General features: G+C 42.4%; 1 protein-coding gene and 1 long non-coding RNA gene across 3 annotated transcripts in view; one reads left to right on the top strand and one right to left on the bottom strand.

Moving 5' to 3' along the window:
* Nucleotides 1–5,508: 5,508 nt before the first annotated feature.
* Nucleotides 5,509–17,030, bottom strand: part of quob (quattro b) — a 28,121-nt gene continuing 16,599 nt past the window's right edge. The window contains exons 11-24 of the mRNA XM_085456215.1: nucleotides 15,933–16,071; nucleotides 15,666–15,788; nucleotides 15,329–15,526; nucleotides 14,280–15,217; nucleotides 13,846–14,095; nucleotides 10,156–10,245; nucleotides 9,168–9,392; nucleotides 8,364–8,534; nucleotides 7,590–7,767; nucleotides 7,307–7,423; nucleotides 6,985–7,239; nucleotides 6,267–6,505; nucleotides 6,004–6,061; nucleotides 5,509–5,853 (exon numbers count right to left, since the gene is read on the bottom strand). Coding sequence (XP_085312341.1) covers nucleotides 6,023–6,061; nucleotides 6,267–6,505; nucleotides 6,985–7,239; nucleotides 7,307–7,423; nucleotides 7,590–7,767; nucleotides 8,364–8,534; nucleotides 9,168–9,392; nucleotides 10,156–10,245; nucleotides 13,846–14,095; nucleotides 14,280–15,217; nucleotides 15,329–15,526; nucleotides 15,666–15,788; nucleotides 15,933–16,071 — 2,962 coding nt within the window. The 3' untranslated portion in view covers nucleotides 5,509–5,853; nucleotides 6,004–6,022. The remainder of the gene's footprint in view (nucleotides 5,854–6,003; nucleotides 6,062–6,266; nucleotides 6,506–6,984; nucleotides 7,240–7,306; nucleotides 7,424–7,589; nucleotides 7,768–8,363; nucleotides 8,535–9,167; nucleotides 9,393–10,155; nucleotides 10,246–13,845; nucleotides 14,096–14,279; nucleotides 15,218–15,328; nucleotides 15,527–15,665; nucleotides 15,789–15,932; nucleotides 16,072–17,030) is intronic.
* On the top strand, nucleotides 12,167–16,903 carry LOC146709210 (uncharacterized). Of its 2 annotated transcripts, none has more exons than XR_014920430.1 (4): nucleotides 12,167–12,687; nucleotides 15,457–15,546; nucleotides 15,659–15,737; nucleotides 16,592–16,903. It is a non-coding gene; the product is annotated as an uncharacterized LOC146709210 (long non-coding RNA). The 2 variants fall into 2 exon arrangements; XR_014920429.1 differs by lacking the exon at nucleotides 16,592–16,903 and adding an exon at nucleotides 16,450–16,584.

Below are 17,030 nucleotides of genomic sequence, written 5' to 3'. Positions count from 1 at the left end.
TGAGCTCCGCCGGCAGCCAGCTGTGCCAGAGTGACCGAGCCCCAGGCCAAGAGGCCGAGGGCACCCCACCCCCGAAGTGGCCCGAGCGAGCCCCAGGCTCCAGGCCCCGATAAGCAGCCACCAAGGAGTAAACCGGTGTGTACCTGGACGCCCATCCCCAGACACAACGACTCACCAACGCACCGATGTCTGAGGGAGTCCACCACTGGCAGGGGAAGTGGTGGGGGGAGATAGGCCTCCAAACCTTGGAGGGCCTGAGATGTGGCAGAGAGGTGGCGTCTGATACCCAACCTGAGATATGGACGCAGACAAACAGGCACACACATATACCAACATCCATTCCCACCCTCATGCTCTCATATGCAAATACTCAACACTCACCCAAAGTGGAGACAGACATAAAGAGACACTGTACACACAATCACACTCCCCAGGTCTAGGTACCCTTGCCCCTGGAGGGGGAAACTGCACCCAGACCCAGGTGGTGTTACCCTTTTCCTTGCGGTGGGGAGATGCAGACTGCCCCGACTCAGCAGCAGCAGGGAGGCCCCACATTCCAGACCCCAGTCGGACGGCCAACTCCTCAGAGAACGGGGGTGAGAGAAGACTCCAAACCTCCCTCCGCCTGCTCATATATAGTGTTGATGCATGTGTGTTCTAAGGTGCATTTAAAACCCAGGAGGGCATGGAGCTACCTGCCAGAGAGCAGCAGGTAAGCGCATGGTCCCTCCTGCTAGCCCTCAATGTCTACGTGTATTTAAAATTGAGAGGTGGGCAACGACGCCAGGGGTGAGGTGTACACCCTGATGGTAATTTGGAGTCCGTGTAGCGTGCCCACCCCCAAGATCCTATATGTATGTGTTATGAGAGTGTGAGTAATGTGAATGTCTAAGTTGTGAGATAAAATTGAGGCACAGGCAGCCAGAAGGGGACGGGGGGGACGGGGGGGGGGGGGGGGGATGCCTCCCCTGCACCCTGGTGACACACCTTTACCTTTGGCTCAATGCACTGGCGCCACCCTGTGCCAGGGCTGGGCCCCCATACACCCACCCGTCCACAACCCCGGCAACACACCAACCAGGACCCAAGCCCCCGAGGCCCAGCCAGGGCCCCAGCCTGGAGACGGAGCACCCCCACAACCCCACGCCCATCCCAGACCCACCCCGGGGCAGCCAGGCTACCAGGTCAGTAACCCACGTCCGTCAGCACAGACCGTCCCCTAGCCCCGCTGCATGCAGCCAAGGTCTTATAGAGACAAATCTCTCAAAATGAGACCAAAAGAAATAATGGTAGATCCATCTGCATGTCTGTCAGACACTTAAATGTAATGCTACACCCTCATAGGATACTTTCAAGAAACTTTCTCTGAATTTAACAGGGACCACAACTTAAATGACCAATATTCTCCTAATATCTAATATCTCCTTGCACAAATCATCTGCGCACCAGGACATTGGACTGCACAAAGTACCCTTGAGCTATACTTTTAAAAAACTTTTGCAGGGGCAGGAGTCCAAAACAAACCTTAAGAGGGGGATCAGACTTCTGCTTCTGAACCAACTCACTACAAAAAAGATAGATAAGAGACAGATAACTACACTGTAATAACTACAGTTTATATGTCCTATTATCACTTTGTTTTTTTCAACACATCGCTCTAGTTACTGTACAAAGAGGAAACCTCTCAATCTCATGTTCAGACAGTACACACCTTCTCCAGCATGGTTGTTTCCCAGAATTATGCCGACTCCCTCCACAGGTAGTGCTGGACACATCCCAAAGTCATCATTTATATTTTAATAGAACAGGAGAACGGATTCAAAGACAAAAGTAAGCAGTTCTCCAGTGCCTCTCAAGACCTTTACCACCACTTTCTTTTTACCAGGAAGGGACACAGCCATTGGAAATGAAAATATAGTCACCTTTGTGTCCAGATTCAACCACAGTAGGACTCAGAGAAACAGGAAAAACTGGAGGACATGTTTTTTTGAACACAATATGACCTTATAATAGGGTAGTAAGTTTTACTTGCAATTTACTAGAAACCTTATTTTTTTCCTTTAAGAGCAGTACATTCATTCCTTTACATTGGCAACTATTGCATGTACTAGAATTTCTTTTGATTTGAGAAAAACAAAACCTAGCACAGGCTTCACTGAAATTATTCTTATGAGTTTCAGCTTTACATTTATTTAAGTAATTTGCATTATATATATATATATATATATATATATATATATATATATATCCATCCATCCATTCACTTCCGCTTATCCTTTTCAGGGTCGCGGGGGGCGCTGGAGCCTATCCCAGCTGTCATAGGGCGAGAGGTGGGGTACACCCTGGACAGGTCGCCAGTCTGTCGCAGGGCTAACACACAGGGACAGACAACCATTCACACTCACATTCATTCACACCTAGTGACAATTTGGATTATCCAATTAACCTGTCTCCACAAGCTGCATGTCTTTGGACGGTGGGAGGGAGCCAGAGTACCCGGATGGAACCCACGCAAACACGGGGAGAACATGCAAACTCCACACAGAAAGACCCCGGCCTGATGTTGGAATTGAACTCAGGACCTTCTTGCTGTGCGGCAAAAGTGCTAACCACCATATATATATATATATATATATATATATATATATATATATATATATATATATATATATACACACACACACACAGATTTTATTTGAAAATAGTGCCTTTCAGAACACCCAAGGATAACATGTCATATATATATGAAGCATAAGCCTCCTGAACTTTGTCAGTCAGCACACTGAAGAAAAAGAGTGCACTTATCATCGCACCATCCTCTGGACTCCTAGACCTCCCATTTTCTCATATTGCACTGTTAGTGACTCACTAGTTGCAGCAGTTGGCTCATGTTCCCCAACATTTTCTATGGAAGTGATCTGTTTTACCACCAATTTGCTCAATCCAGAGTTGAGACCAAGAAGCAGAGTTGCAGTCTTACACACCTCTTTGCAGCTTCTCTCCACCTGTTATCCCCCCAAAACCCCCTAAGAGACTGCGTCTGCTCCAAAACAACAAAAAAACTAACTGAAGATCAGCAAAATGACTTAAACATAAAAAAAAATCACAAAGAAAGAATAATACAGTTTCCACAATTGCACCAAAGAGTAAAACAGTTGAATGTGGATAACTAAACATTAGGTCTCTCTCTTCCAAGTCCCTGTTTGTACATGAATTAATAACTGATTGTGTTTACACCTCTCTGAAGCATTACTTATTATTAATCTCAGCGCTCTTCCACAGCATGTCTTTTGTCCTGTCTTTCTTCTCTCACTCCAACTGACCTTGGCAGATGGCCGCCCGTCCCTGACCCTGGTTCTGCTGCAGGTTTCTTCCTGTTAAAAGGGAGTTTTTTCCCTTCCCACTTTTGCCAAAGCGTTTGCTCGTAGGGGATCATATGATTGCTGCCTTTCTGTTTTATTCGTATCATTGTAGGGTTTTTACCAAACAATGTATAGCGCCTTGAAACAACTGTTGTTGTAATTTGACACAGTATAAACAAAACTGAATTAAATTGAAAAAGCAAAACAAGCTCTTTCACAAAAGAAATAACCAACTCAAGCCTAGCATTCAGATAGTTACTTGTATGGCATTCTTACACACTCTAAATCGGTGGCTTAAAAAAGCAACTGGAAACAATGAGTTGTTCACACGTTCCCCACTACACTACACTAACACAGTGGATTCCTACAGGTTACCTATGAAACCCATTATATAAACACCTAGCAAACGAATCTTATTCTAACACCAAACCATTCACAAAGAACCAACTGCTGTACAAGAAAATAAACCAGATGAGCAAAAACACTGACCAAACTAGTGCGTTCTTCACCAACACACAAATTGATATGGATCTCCCAGACTTGCTCTAGTGACAACAAATAAGCCTTTCTAATAGTCACCCAAAACAGGCTGGAAACCCAGTTTTTGCCCATTTTAAAATGGACAAGCCCTCAGTGTCACAAACCAGGTCCAAGTTTAGACAAAAAAAACAGGGAGACCACACAGATAATGAAGTGCAACAGTAATAAATAAATAAATCATGGATTTTATCTGAAAAGAAAGATACAGTGGTTAAAGCCTTGAAATAAACCCAAATCAAACCTAAAAAACAAAACAAAAAATGAGCTTATCTGACGGGGAGAAGAGAGCAAATGTTATTCATCAGGCCATCCTTAAACAATTAGCTGAATGACAACAGCTGTGATTTCTCCCAGGACACAAACCAGAGAGTGGGAGAAATCATCACACTAGTTTACAGTGTTTTATCTTTTGATTGTTGGAGTTGCCATAGACTTAAACACCAGCTAAAGTAGACAGATGTTAGAAACACTTTAGGTTTTTCACACAGCTGGGAGCTTTTCATAAGTGGTGTTGACATGAGCATCAGCTTGGGTAAATTTTTCTATGAGTCACAGGTACAGAGAAACCGATTAGTTCAACAGTAAATTTCAAAAGAATTTTTATGTGTCAATACACACGAGCAACAGGGTGGTAGAAACACGGGAGAAAGGTAAATGTAATTTTTATTGAGCACTGAAAAAAAAATCGTTGAATGAACATTAAAAAAAATTATGGAAAATTTTTCCACGCGATTAAATTGCTTTATTTTCATATTATGCAAATCTGTTATTCTAACTTAATATACTTGAGTTGTACTAACTTAATTAATAAAGAGTCAATTTATTTGCTGTAGTTGAGCCCAACTAAATTTGACATAGTGGATCGAACCCATGCAAATTACGTTAGTCTGACAAAATACTCGAGTGTTCAACAAAGTCTAGAATCAGGTTAACATAACATTTTAAAGGATTTATAAGAAATTCTACTCCATCTATCTCTCAACTTTATCAGGGTTGATACAGTGCGGGTTACAAGGCTTGATTACAAGGCTTGATACAGAGTTCTCTTTACATTTTTGTCCTTGACAGGTTAAACCCCAGTGGTTTTCCTGTGGTTTGAAATCTCATGGGATCTTCTGCATTTCGAGAGTCAAGGTAACTAACCACTCTTACTAGAAACATGAAAGTATTTTGTTCAAATTACAAGTTAGACTTTTGTAAATTTAACAACCACTCAATTTCTGTTTTTTGAGGGAGGTACTCAAAACATGGTGGTGATGATGATGATGATGATGCCCTGATGGCTCATTTACTTTGTCCAGCTAGTGTAAGTCTGACCTGGCAGTTAAGCTCCTAATGTCGCCACTTTGGTCACCAAATGTTTTCATATTGAGGTGTGAAAAAGGCCATGCAAAAGCAAACAGGCAACATCACTGTTTATATTGTGTATTTCAGTATGAAAGTCATGTAACAATATCTTCAGACCGGTAATATGTGAAATTATAAAAAAAATTGTTAAAAGAAAAAGCAAAGGATTTGTTTCCAGAGGAAATTAGTTGTGCTTTGAGTACTGCTGAGGCTTCCATCATTCGTACAACATTTGGCAATAGATTTGAAAAAGACGGCATTATGTTGTGTTTTTATTTAACAATGATAAAATCCACATTTCAGAGTACACAGTAATCTCACAATGTATTATGAATAGCAAATACACATAGACACAGAGACTGCAGCTTAAGATATAAAACTAACCTAATATATAGTGCAAAAAAAGCCACGTCAGGTATTTCAAACTGACATTTATCACCATTTATAGTGAGAATACAACACACAGATGATTTCTTGACCTACGGTTTTAGTGGTGACATCAAAAGAAGCTTTATTTACAGAGTTGTATAACATTACAGTAACAGCTGGAATAAAGTGATGTCTCCTTTGGTTGTGGGCACAGACTCGCAGGCTGCTTAGACATCTGCAGAAAAATGAAGAAATGAAGAAGAAATGTAAAAATAACTGCTTCTCACAATAGAACAGTGGATTATTCACGTGCCTCCCTTTCATTAGTGTTTTATGCAACATTAAAAGATATAGGTGATGTAAAACTGCATTACTTTTACTATACCTTATATATATCTTAGCTCTCAAACATCAGTGGACTTTCCAAAAGCGGTGCTTTGTACCTGAGAGATAATAATTAAAAAGGAATATTTAAGACTGGTCACAATAGAAGATTCATTACTGACATTCAAAACCACACATGTAAGCTACAAAGCAGCTTACAAGCAGAAATGAGAGTGACTTCACTCAGTGGTGAATACATCTGTGAGTGATTTATGACCAGGTTGGTTTTAACCAAATGACCTTTTACTCAGATCCGTACTGCACCTTGCTGCAGGGCAGATTCTTGCTGTGATCTTTTGGTTTGTGCTTGGGTTTGGGTGGAACTGGTGGTTGGGTTTTTTTTGTGGTTCCTGCAAGAATGCTGGAAGCCTCAGTTGGCTGAGCAATCACTGACTCCTTAACAGTGATTACGTCCTCCACCTCTCCTCCGATAGCAGAGTGGTAGCTGTGACTGGAACTGCTGAAGCCGCTTACGCTCTCGCCTGACGACTCTGAGCTGTCCACTGAAACAAAGAAAAGTTTCTTTGTTAAAATTGTACGTGCATGATTGGTTGAACTGAGGAATGATCAAAGTCTGCCATCAATTATGTCACGGCACAAACTTCTCCCGCTACTACATAGTGGTGAGAGAAAGTTCCTAAATATAGCCGACAGCTGAGGGCCAAACAGCTTTTTAGGAATTAGCTTTGCTATTGAAATACCTTTGGCTCTCTTGAAAAGAAATCTGCCCTGATCTCTGACCGTTGGCCCCATAGCTTGTAGAGGAAATTCTCTGAGGCTTGAAACACAATACCCTGATACTGTAAACCTGTTCAGGGGTCATCAGAAACACTCTCATAACAATAGGAAGTTTTGGGGTACATCAAAGTATATACTTTCCTTCTGGTTCATTGAGAAATACCCTCTTCATTTGACTGGTCATTTGACTTTGTGTAATAAAAATGTATCACATACTTTTTACTCTGATCAAGGTTTCACTCACACAATAAATGCTGACTTCCACTCTCTTGGTCAAGATCGTCCTCCTCCAGGGCTCCTGGGGGTGATGCATATCGTCCAAGGACCCCTGCAATCACCTTCTGCTTTGGTCCACACAAGTACCCCACGGGGGAGAGGGAGCCCCGTCCAGAGGACGAGGAGGAAGAAGAGCTGCTCCTTGAACCAGCAGACTTTGGCCGCCCTCCTGGAAGCTCGTCCCGTGATGCACATGATCCCACAGAGAACAGGCCTCTGTTTTCTGACAACAAGAAACCGTGTAAGGGTCTGAGAAGTCACAAATTTATTTAAAAACATCAAATACTCACCTCTCCCCATCAGTACATAGTCAATGGCTCGATCATTGATGGCTGCCTCACTGGGCTGAATGTCCATAAAAGGCTTGTTTCCAATACCCAGAAACACTCTCTCCTGCAAACGAACCTCTAAAAAGATAACATGTGAAACCATTTGTGTAATTTTCAAATGGTACATTCATTGACTAATTGTGCAGCTAGATATGCTGCGCTGGGTTTTGTTTTTTGTTTTTCTTTTATGAAATGAATCCTCCAAATGTAGTAATTGGTGTGTGTTTATATGTAGGTGCCGTACCTCTGTTGTGTATAGCCTGTTCCCAGAGTATCCGTTCCAGGTCCCTGGCCCAAGCCTCCTTCACTTCACGGCTGGCTGCTTGCAGAGTGTATGTGTCCTGACTTTTCCTCTTTCTGAACCAGATCTCAAAACACAAACCGGTGTCACCGGTGTTTTGTGTCATTCCTATGTCAGAGGTCTGAATACAGAGAAAGATAATGTGTTTGTGTTAGATTATAGGTTTTTGTAAATACAGCAAGCACTTTGGTACATTTGTAAAACCACAGGCAAATATCCAAGTCCTCTTGAGGAGTATCAGTGTGCCAGACAGGACTTAAAATAAAGAGCTGAGCTGTGTTAAAATAGTGACTCTTAAGTAAGGGTACTTGCAAATTTTCACAAAAGGACTGTTTTTATAAGTTGCAGCTCAAGGTTTATGGGTATATTAACGCATATTATTGAATTATTCAGAAAAACTTCGTCAAAATATTGTGACTGGTAATTGTTTTTGATATACACTACTGAGTATAGTTCTATATTATGTGTCACATTGGATAAAGGTTCCGGTAAAGGCCAAGCTGGTTTGTGTGCGTTGTGAGTCTTCCCCTTCATGTATGCAAAGAGGAAATTGTCCTAAGTTATGACACCAAATGGAAAATATGTCACTATAACAGTCATTTGCAGTTTGCAATAAGTAATTTTATAGTGACTTGTTATAAAGGGGAAGTTTCTTGAATGAACTTTCATTTGCTGTGATGAATCACAAAAAAATTCTGTTTTGCGCAGTACGTGTACCTTGAATGACTGTTTGTAGATGTATGTGTCATTTCCAATGTCAGTCTTCCTTGTCTTGCTAAAGAGGATGAGTTCTTGAAAAAGGAAAATGTGACGGAAACATTTCTTCTTCCTAAAAGTTACCAAAAACTCATCCTGACGAATCAGCTGCCCTTGCTCCTTTAGATTAACCTGTAGTACACAAAAGAGTTATTAAGTGTGGCTCAGTAGGGTCATTTGCAGTGCTGTACCCATCAAAAATGCAAAAAACTACATTTTAAATGTACGATCCTTTGAATAATTATCAACCTTCTAAATTCAGCTAAAGAAAAAATCAAATAAATTTAAGCAGCAAAGCAAGATACTGAACCTTTTAACTACTTTTGACAGGAGAGAGGTCATCAAGTTAACAAAATAACCCACAAAATTCCTGTGAATCTTCACCCCCTCTGTCTGGGCTCTCAGATAATGGAGCTCCAGGCAACCACACACACACCACCTCACTTTGGATTCCTATGAATGAGGCTAATGAATTCTCCTTGTTAATCATATCCTAGCCTCTCCTATGCATGTTCTGTCTTAGCAGTGCTATTGCACAAAACCAAGAAATGATGAATGTTTCTGAGTATTTATATTGACCTGCCTGTACCTGTTTCCCTACTTTGCTGCTTAAACTCCATAGATGTTGCACAACAGCATGACAAACCAGTGTACATTCATACTATATTTTGTAATATGCATATAACACTTAAAAACTTCACATCTTGTAATCATGATAATCAAATTACACAGAACTAAAGCTAACGCTACCAGAGTCCTTCTTACATCACAGTGGTGGATGGCGTCCATGGCCAGCAAGTTGTTGCCATGACGAAGCTGGAAGTGGATGACCTCAAGGGCTGCCTTTAGCTCAGCTATCTCTCTGATTTGTCCCGGATCGCACTCCCTCATCATGTCCTGCAGCAGCAAACTGTACTTACTAATGCGCTGCACAGGCTTCAACAGGTATGACCATAAGTCCATTTTATCCCCCAGCTTCAGCTGCTTTTGCTGGTACGAGAAAAGAGGAAACAAAGCAGTATTGTTATAAAAGGTCTGGTGAATATCTGTACAGGCTAAAAAAGGTGTATGACATGGTTAAAATCATGCGTGTGTGTGATGGGACATTGGATGAGTGAGATTAGAAGAACATTTTTTGAATAAATGCCTTTTATAATGGCAAAATCTGTCAGCTTCAGTCAGTCAGTTTCTCCACCAACATAGCTATTAAAGGAATTCTCATAAAATCCTTATTACAGGATTTGTAATAACTATATCACTCTACAAACTTTTAATGAGGTGCAGTCAACACCTTAACTAATTTAAATATGACTACATGTGTACCTCTGAATTGCATCCAGCGCTCCTGATTACATCACTTCTTGCAAGTCCCATTCAGTCCACTAGCAATACAATACAATACAATATTGCAATGTATTTGGAATTTCAGCATTGCCTTAGAGGACAGATTTGTCATCTCTTCTCCAAAACAAGACTTGAAGGGTCTACATTTTGACACGTCTTCTGCTCTAATCACACATGCACGACTGCAAGTGGTCAGAATGAGGCATCTACTGGGCAATTTAACAAAAAAACCCAAAAATAAATACAAAAAACAAATAAAATGCAAAAAAAAAAAATAGCACTAGAGAGGTTCAGAGGTATACAAAGAGATGTTTTTATTCCTGAAACAACAGCGTTTTTTGATAGCATCCTATATAGCGACTACATATCTGTGGCATCCTGGAGAGAAGGTCCACATTTGTGATCTCACCTTGAAAAAAGCCTGCCCGTGATTGATCAGGAGACTGTCAGACTGGGGCTTGTTCTTGCTGTAAAGGGCATACAAAGCAAAGCTTTCTCTCTAAAATGGAAAATAAATGCAGATGATTAGTCGGGACTCTGTGTGGAAGTATGTCACTACATCCCAAGCAGTGTACCATAATTCCAGTAAATTCTTGGAAGCTAAAGACACTGGCATAAAGTCAGGACACATTTGAAAGCAATTTTATTACACATCAATCGGGAAATTACTTGGTGTTTGAAAACCGTGAGGTAGTACTAAACATTAAACAGCTGCCAAAACTTAAACCGATTGTTTCATGGAAAAACTAATGATTTAATGATTCAAGAAACAGTGTGTATACATACATACATACATACATATATATATATATATATATATATACACTCAACAAAAATATAAACGCAACACCTTTGTTACTGCTCCCATTCCCCATGGGATGGACGTAGAGACCTAAAATTCATTCCAGATACACAATATAACCATCCCTCCCAAACAGTGGTCACAAATCAGTCCAAATGTGTGGTAGTGGGCACATCTGCTATATTGAGATAATCCATCCCACCTCACAGGTGTGCCACATCAGGATGCTGATCTGACATCATGAGTAGTGCACAGGTGTACCTCAGACTGCCCACAACAAAAGGTCACCCTGGAATGTGCAGTTTTGTCTCACAGCAAAATGCCACAGATGCCACAAGCAATGAGGGAGCGTGCAATTGGCATGCTGACAGCAGGAATGTCAACCAGATCTGTCGCCCGTGCATTGAATGTTCATTTCTCAACCATAAGCCGTCTCCACAGGCGTTTCAGAGAATATGGCAGCACATCCAACTGGCCTCACAACCGCAGACCTCGTGTAACCACACCAGCCCAGGACCTCCACATCCAGCAGGTTCACCTCCAAGATCGTCTGAGACCAGCCACCCAGACAGCTGCTGGAACAATTGGTTTGCACAACCAAACAATTTCTGCACAAACTGTCAGAAACCGTCTCAGGGACGCTCAACTGCATGCCCGTCGTCCTCATCGGGGTCTTGACCTGACTCCAGCTCGTCGCCGTAACAGACTTGTGTGGGCAAATGCTCACATTCGATGGCGTCTGGCACGTTGGAGAGGTGTGCGCTTCACGGATGAATCATGGTTCACATTGTTCAGGGCAGTTGGCAGCTGAGAATGTCCCAGTTCTTGCATGGCCAGCATACTCACCGGACATGTCACCCATTGAGCATGTTCGGGATGTGCTTGACCGGCGTATACGACAGCGTGTACCAGTTCCCACGAATATCCAACAACCTCGCACAGCCATTGAAGTGGAGTGGACCAACATTCCACAGGCCACAATTGACAATCTGATAGACTCCATGCGACGATGTGTTGCACTGCATGAGGCAAATGGTGGTCACACCAGATACTGACCGGTTCTGGGTCCCCAGACCCCCAATAGCGCAAAAAAACTGCACATTCCAGGGTGGCCTTTTGTTGTGGGCAGTCTGAGGTACACCTGTGCACTACTCATGATGTCAGATCAGCATCCTGATGTGGCACACCTGTGAGGTGGGATGGATTATCTCAATATAGCAGATGTGCCCACTACCACACATTTGGACTGATTTGTGACCACTGTTTGGGAGGGATGGTTATATTGTGTATCTGGAATGAATTTTAGGTCTCTACGTCCATCCCATGGGGAATGGGAGCAGTAACAAAGGTGTTGCGTTTATATTTTTGTTGAGTGTATATATATATTAGGGGTGCAACAATAATCCTATCGATAGTGAACCGTTCGATACAGTGCTCTCGGTCTGGTACGCATATGTATGAACAATACACATTTTTAAATTTATTTTTATCAACTTTTCTTCTGAAGATGCTGTCTGTGTTGAGCGCTCAGTGAATATGCGTTCAACTACTCTGCCTAGGCTGCACTGTCGAGTGCAGATTAGGGATGGGTACTGGTGTCGGTTCTGACATAAATGGTAGTAACCAGACCGAAAAGCAGCACACATTTCGGTGCTTTATTTCGGTGCTTTTTTTCCTGAGCTGTGATACACTTCTAGCCAATCATTTTACGTTTCCGAGGATAGTAGGCGGGTCAAGGTACGTACGTTCTTTTAGAGCAGAGCTACAGATTAAAAATGCCCAAGGCGAAGCGGTCAAAAGTCTGGCTGTACTTCACAGCAAAATATGCAAACTCAGCAGCCTGCAACAAGTGCTTTAAGCTGATACTGTGATACTGTCAAAGGAGGTAACACCTCGAATCCGATGAAACACCTGGCGACGCATAGCGGTTTTTTTTAAAAGCCAAGAAATGCACCGTATTTGATAGCTTGCTGCGAGACCTCACACCAAGCGCATCTACTGCGGGTGTGGTGCCTGTTATCAGACCCGGAGTTAGCAACATCCCCAAAAACACGAAGAATAGAGTCCTGGCCCCTAGCCCTGCCAGTGTAGCAGAAATGATGACGGATGATGATGGCAGCAGCAGCCGTTCTTCTCTGCGTGAGTAGCTTAATGTTGTTCGTGTGTAATTTACGTTGAGTAGGCTAACCACGTTATTACATTAATGCAGGTAAGGTGAGCTAGCAAACATCATCATAGCTACATGCGGCTGTCTTCTTGTTTGATGGCAGATACTCCCTTCACCCTGGCCAAAAAAGGCTAAAATGACCAAAGAAAAAGAGGGAAACGGCTAAACATGAGAGGTTTTTGGATAAAGTTTGTGTTTTTTCCATTGTTTAAGCACTGCTTCCAGCCAAGAGTGATACCATAGCTGCAGAAAAGGCTAATATTGTTATCTTTTTACAAAAACCAGCTGAACATGAGAGGTTTTTGGACCAATTTTGTGTTTTCTCCATTCTTTAAGCACCGGTTTGAGCACCGTTTGAGCACCGGCACCGTTTCAAAAGTACCGATTTGGCACCGGTATCGGATAAAACCTAAACGATACAATCCCTAGTGCAGATCCACTGAGCGCAGCGCAAGCTAGCAAGACAGAAGCTAAGCTCGTTGTAACATGGCAAATTGAACCTCCCCACCCTCATTCAGATCTGGCATTTGGAACTATTTTGGTTTTCATGTGACGTATGACCCTGAAGCGCGTCATGGACAAAAGTAAAACAGTATGTCGGATGTGCCACGCAATGCTCAATTACATTGGTGGGAACTGGTGCGTTAGCGCAGTTAGCTCGTTAACGTGTTGACGCCGTCCAGCCCCACACACAGGGCGAGTTTTAATAAATGACAAATTAAAAAGGCATGAACATTTTTTGTATCGAAAAAATATCGAACCGTGACACCAAAGTATCGAACCGAACCGTGAATTTTGTGTATCGTTGCACCCCTAATATATATATATATATTGTTACGGCCCTAGCAGGGCCTCTCTCTCTCTCCTGAGGGTGCCTGTGTGGGCGTGTCCCACTACCTCCTGCCTGAGGTGCCACCTTTCCCTCCTGTACAGCTGACTCCCATCAGCAATTAAGGGTATTTAAGCCCAGAGCAGGGTGAGCTCTGGGCCAGAGTGCCATTTTGTGTGGGTACAGCTAGTGAGCTGAGTGTTTGTGGTAGTTTCCAGCTAGTGAGCTGTGTATATATATATATATATATATATATAATTTTTTTTTTTTTAAAAGCTAGACTTTCACAAATGGCACCTACGTGACGTAGAAAGCAGCGTCCTATTCTGAAGGGTTCATTCACACAGCCCTCCAGCTCATTCAGGAAGTAATGTCGGTGGAAGTCGTGGAGCTTTTCTAAGTTACCAAAGATGCTCCCCCTCTGGCCCCTGAGATCCTGAGGGACATCTTCCCTCTCCAGCTCAGGGAAGTAGTGCTCTCGAACATAACCCAGAGCCTTCACATACTCCCTCTCTGTGGACAGTAGCTCCTCCATGATCCTCCGTACTTTCCTGTTCCACATGCAGGAAATGAAACCCAGGTGAGCTCAGTTTTACATTGTGTGTGCGTGGGTAGCATGTCTTCATACGATAGTATTGCTTACTGGGGAACATTTGGGTAAAACATTTAATATAGTTTGCCATATGTTGGACAGCATCTTGCTCTAGATTACAGGTGAGGGAGAGGGTTACTTACAAAACAGTGCAGCCATTGATTTCTGTTTGTGTGAGTAATGTCTCTGGAGTCCTGACATCTTCAGGTTCCTGTCTGGAGTCTATACATCCTTCACCCTTCCCTTCATTGCTGTCTCTTGGTGATTTGCTGATTGGGTTTCCTGGCAGTAGTCTCTTGTTATGGGGAAAAGGGAGATTTTGGATGGGCTGCTGATTTTGTTCCAGTGACTGTGTCTTACTATGACAGTGCTTGTGACTCACATTTAAAGGCGAAAAGCCAGGAACGCTCGTCAGATAAGAGCAGACATGTGAGCCTTCGCTTAGAGATCGACTTAAAGGTTGGTGTGAAGGAAAATCCTCGCTCCCTTTCATTGAGTTTACATCTCTTAGATCTGTCTCACTGTGATGCTCTCTTGGCCTCAACTTGCTCTCTTGGTGGGAGTCAGTGTTTAGAGAGAAATCAGAAGTATTTTCTCCATTTTTATCAGGCATTTCTGGTAAATGCAGCTCTTTAGACTCTTTGTTTTTGCTCTCTTTGAAGTCGTTGCAGTTGAGGCACACAGCACTGGTGCTAAGCTGTGGGGTTAAGGAATGCTCTGCCTCTGCTATCACACTCCCTTTCTCCTCTTTCTCCATTTCTCCATGTTCCCCTGGAGACTTTGCAGCTGTGGTCTTCTGGATCTGGTTCTTATCTATGTATTTTTTCTTCTTCTGCATCTCCTTAAGATGCTGCCTGACTTCTCGGCACTGGGCCCAAGCTGCATTCCACACTCTCATTGCTGCCGAAGCCCCTGATCCCAAGGCGCAGGCTTTAGCTTTCACAGCCTGGAAGTGAGGGGTGGAGAATTCACCACCTAATCTCTGCTCATACATTTGGAGTGTACTTAAAGTCTGAGCTGGGTAACACCCCTGCTCTAACTGCTCCAAAGAATGACTGCATTCTTTGGCCAGGGCAGATGCCTAGACAGAGAGAGAGTGAGTGAAAGGAAATGGAAAGTAATCAGTAAAAATGTTTACAAGGGGGAAAGGGACGTTAATAAAAATTGTCAGGAGCAATGACAAAACACAAACCTTTTCACAAAAGGCGTAAACGTGCACAAGCGCGTCCAGTTCTTTGGATCTCTGTTGTGCACGCAGCATGAAGTCTTCTACATTAGATCTGAAAGTGTTGACGAGAGTTTGAAAAACATCTCTTGCAGGGCTGCTGTCGCTGGACTCAAAAATGCCCTCTGCCTCTGCAGCTAGGATCAAGGCATTCTGCTGTTTTTCCTGTGATAAACGATGAAAATGTTAAGTGAAATCAATTTCCTTCCGCTTCTGCAGTTTACTGATATTACTGATATCAACTTTGATCAGCCAAAAGAGGGCAAGTTTTCTTATCTCTAATTTCTTTGCCGTTAGGTGATACCTTAGACTGAGTAAGGAACATGTGGAAGTGCTCCAAATCCTTTTCAGTGCAAGCCTGGGTATCATCAATTGGGTAAGAGTCCTTCAGTCTCTGTTCACCTTCTGTGCTGAACCACATCCCAGCCTACAAGACACAAAGCCCTGGTTATGCGGTTACACTTTGTACATGTGGCTACCAGCTGTGAGTTTATCATCACATAACTTTTAGATGTTTAAACACATATTGTAGATTCTAATATTGTAAACAGACTAAGATTACTAGACATACCGTGCTGATTTTGGCTTCCACCTCTCGAAGCCTGAAAAGGAACTCCAGCTGTTGGAGGGACTCGTTTGATCTCATCACCAGTGTGTGGAGCTTCTCCTCCACTTGGTTATAAAGACTTGTCACCGACTCCAAAGCGTCTCTGCAACACGAGGAGAAAACATTTAAGACTGACTGTGAGGTTGCGTTTGTCATGCAGGGAGGGAAATGGCTTTTTAATCAGCATCACGCCAGGCAGTTTTTGACAGCCATCATGTGACACTGTCCTTGTTTTATTGTTTTAATTGCAAACCCAATTCTGAAACTGTTGTTAACACTGCATAAAATGTAAATAAAAACAGAGTGCAATGATTTGCCAACCTCATATTTGACCCAGACTAGAACACAGAAAAATGTTTACTCCCAGTCTAGGAAAAAAGGCAAGGTCGTTTTGAATTTGATGGCAGCAACATGGTTCAAAAAAATTTAAGAACAGGCCATGTTTAAAACTGGGTAACACCCTCTCTTCTTTTAACAACAGTCTGTAAACATCTGGGAACATCAAAATGAGGACACCGGCTGCTGGACCTTTGGGAGAGGAATGTTGACCCATTGTTATCTGATATAAAATACTTGGTTGCACAACAGTCCTCGATCTTCTTTATCTCATTTTTCATTTACAGCTGGCAGAAAGGCTGAACTGCAGGCAGGGCTCTTCTACAATGACAGACATGCAGCATACATTTTTTTTATTGTCTTGCTAAAATACAAAAGGCCTTCCCTGAAAAAGACTTACTTATTCTTTGTTGCTCTAATACATGTGCATATCTTTCAGCGTGGATGGTGCCTTTTATAGATGTGCTGTCTCAACGTTTGCTTTTTTGTTTGTGTTAGATGGGTCACTGCTATTCAATTCAAAATGTTCAATATCCATCTCAGTTCAAACATTTCATGTTTTCTGTGTTCTCTTGCGAATAAAATATGACTTTATGAGATTTTCAAAATCACCAGATTTTTGGAATTTGTTCGTATAAAAGAAGCACGCTATAAAAAATTTCCAAACTAAAAAGTATTTTAAAACACAATAATCCTGTTTTGCCACAGCTATTTTTTACGAGTTTA

Source organism: Copadichromis virginalis, linkage group LG5, assembly GCF_057382275.1.
Source record: "Copadichromis virginalis isolate Kocher_CV1m ecotype Utaka linkage group LG5, C_Virginalis_male_GT1.1, whole genome shotgun sequence".
Lineage (NCBI taxonomy): Eukaryota > Metazoa > Chordata > Actinopteri > Cichliformes > Cichlidae > Copadichromis > Copadichromis virginalis.
This window is presented reverse-complemented; position numbering and strand designations above follow the sequence as displayed.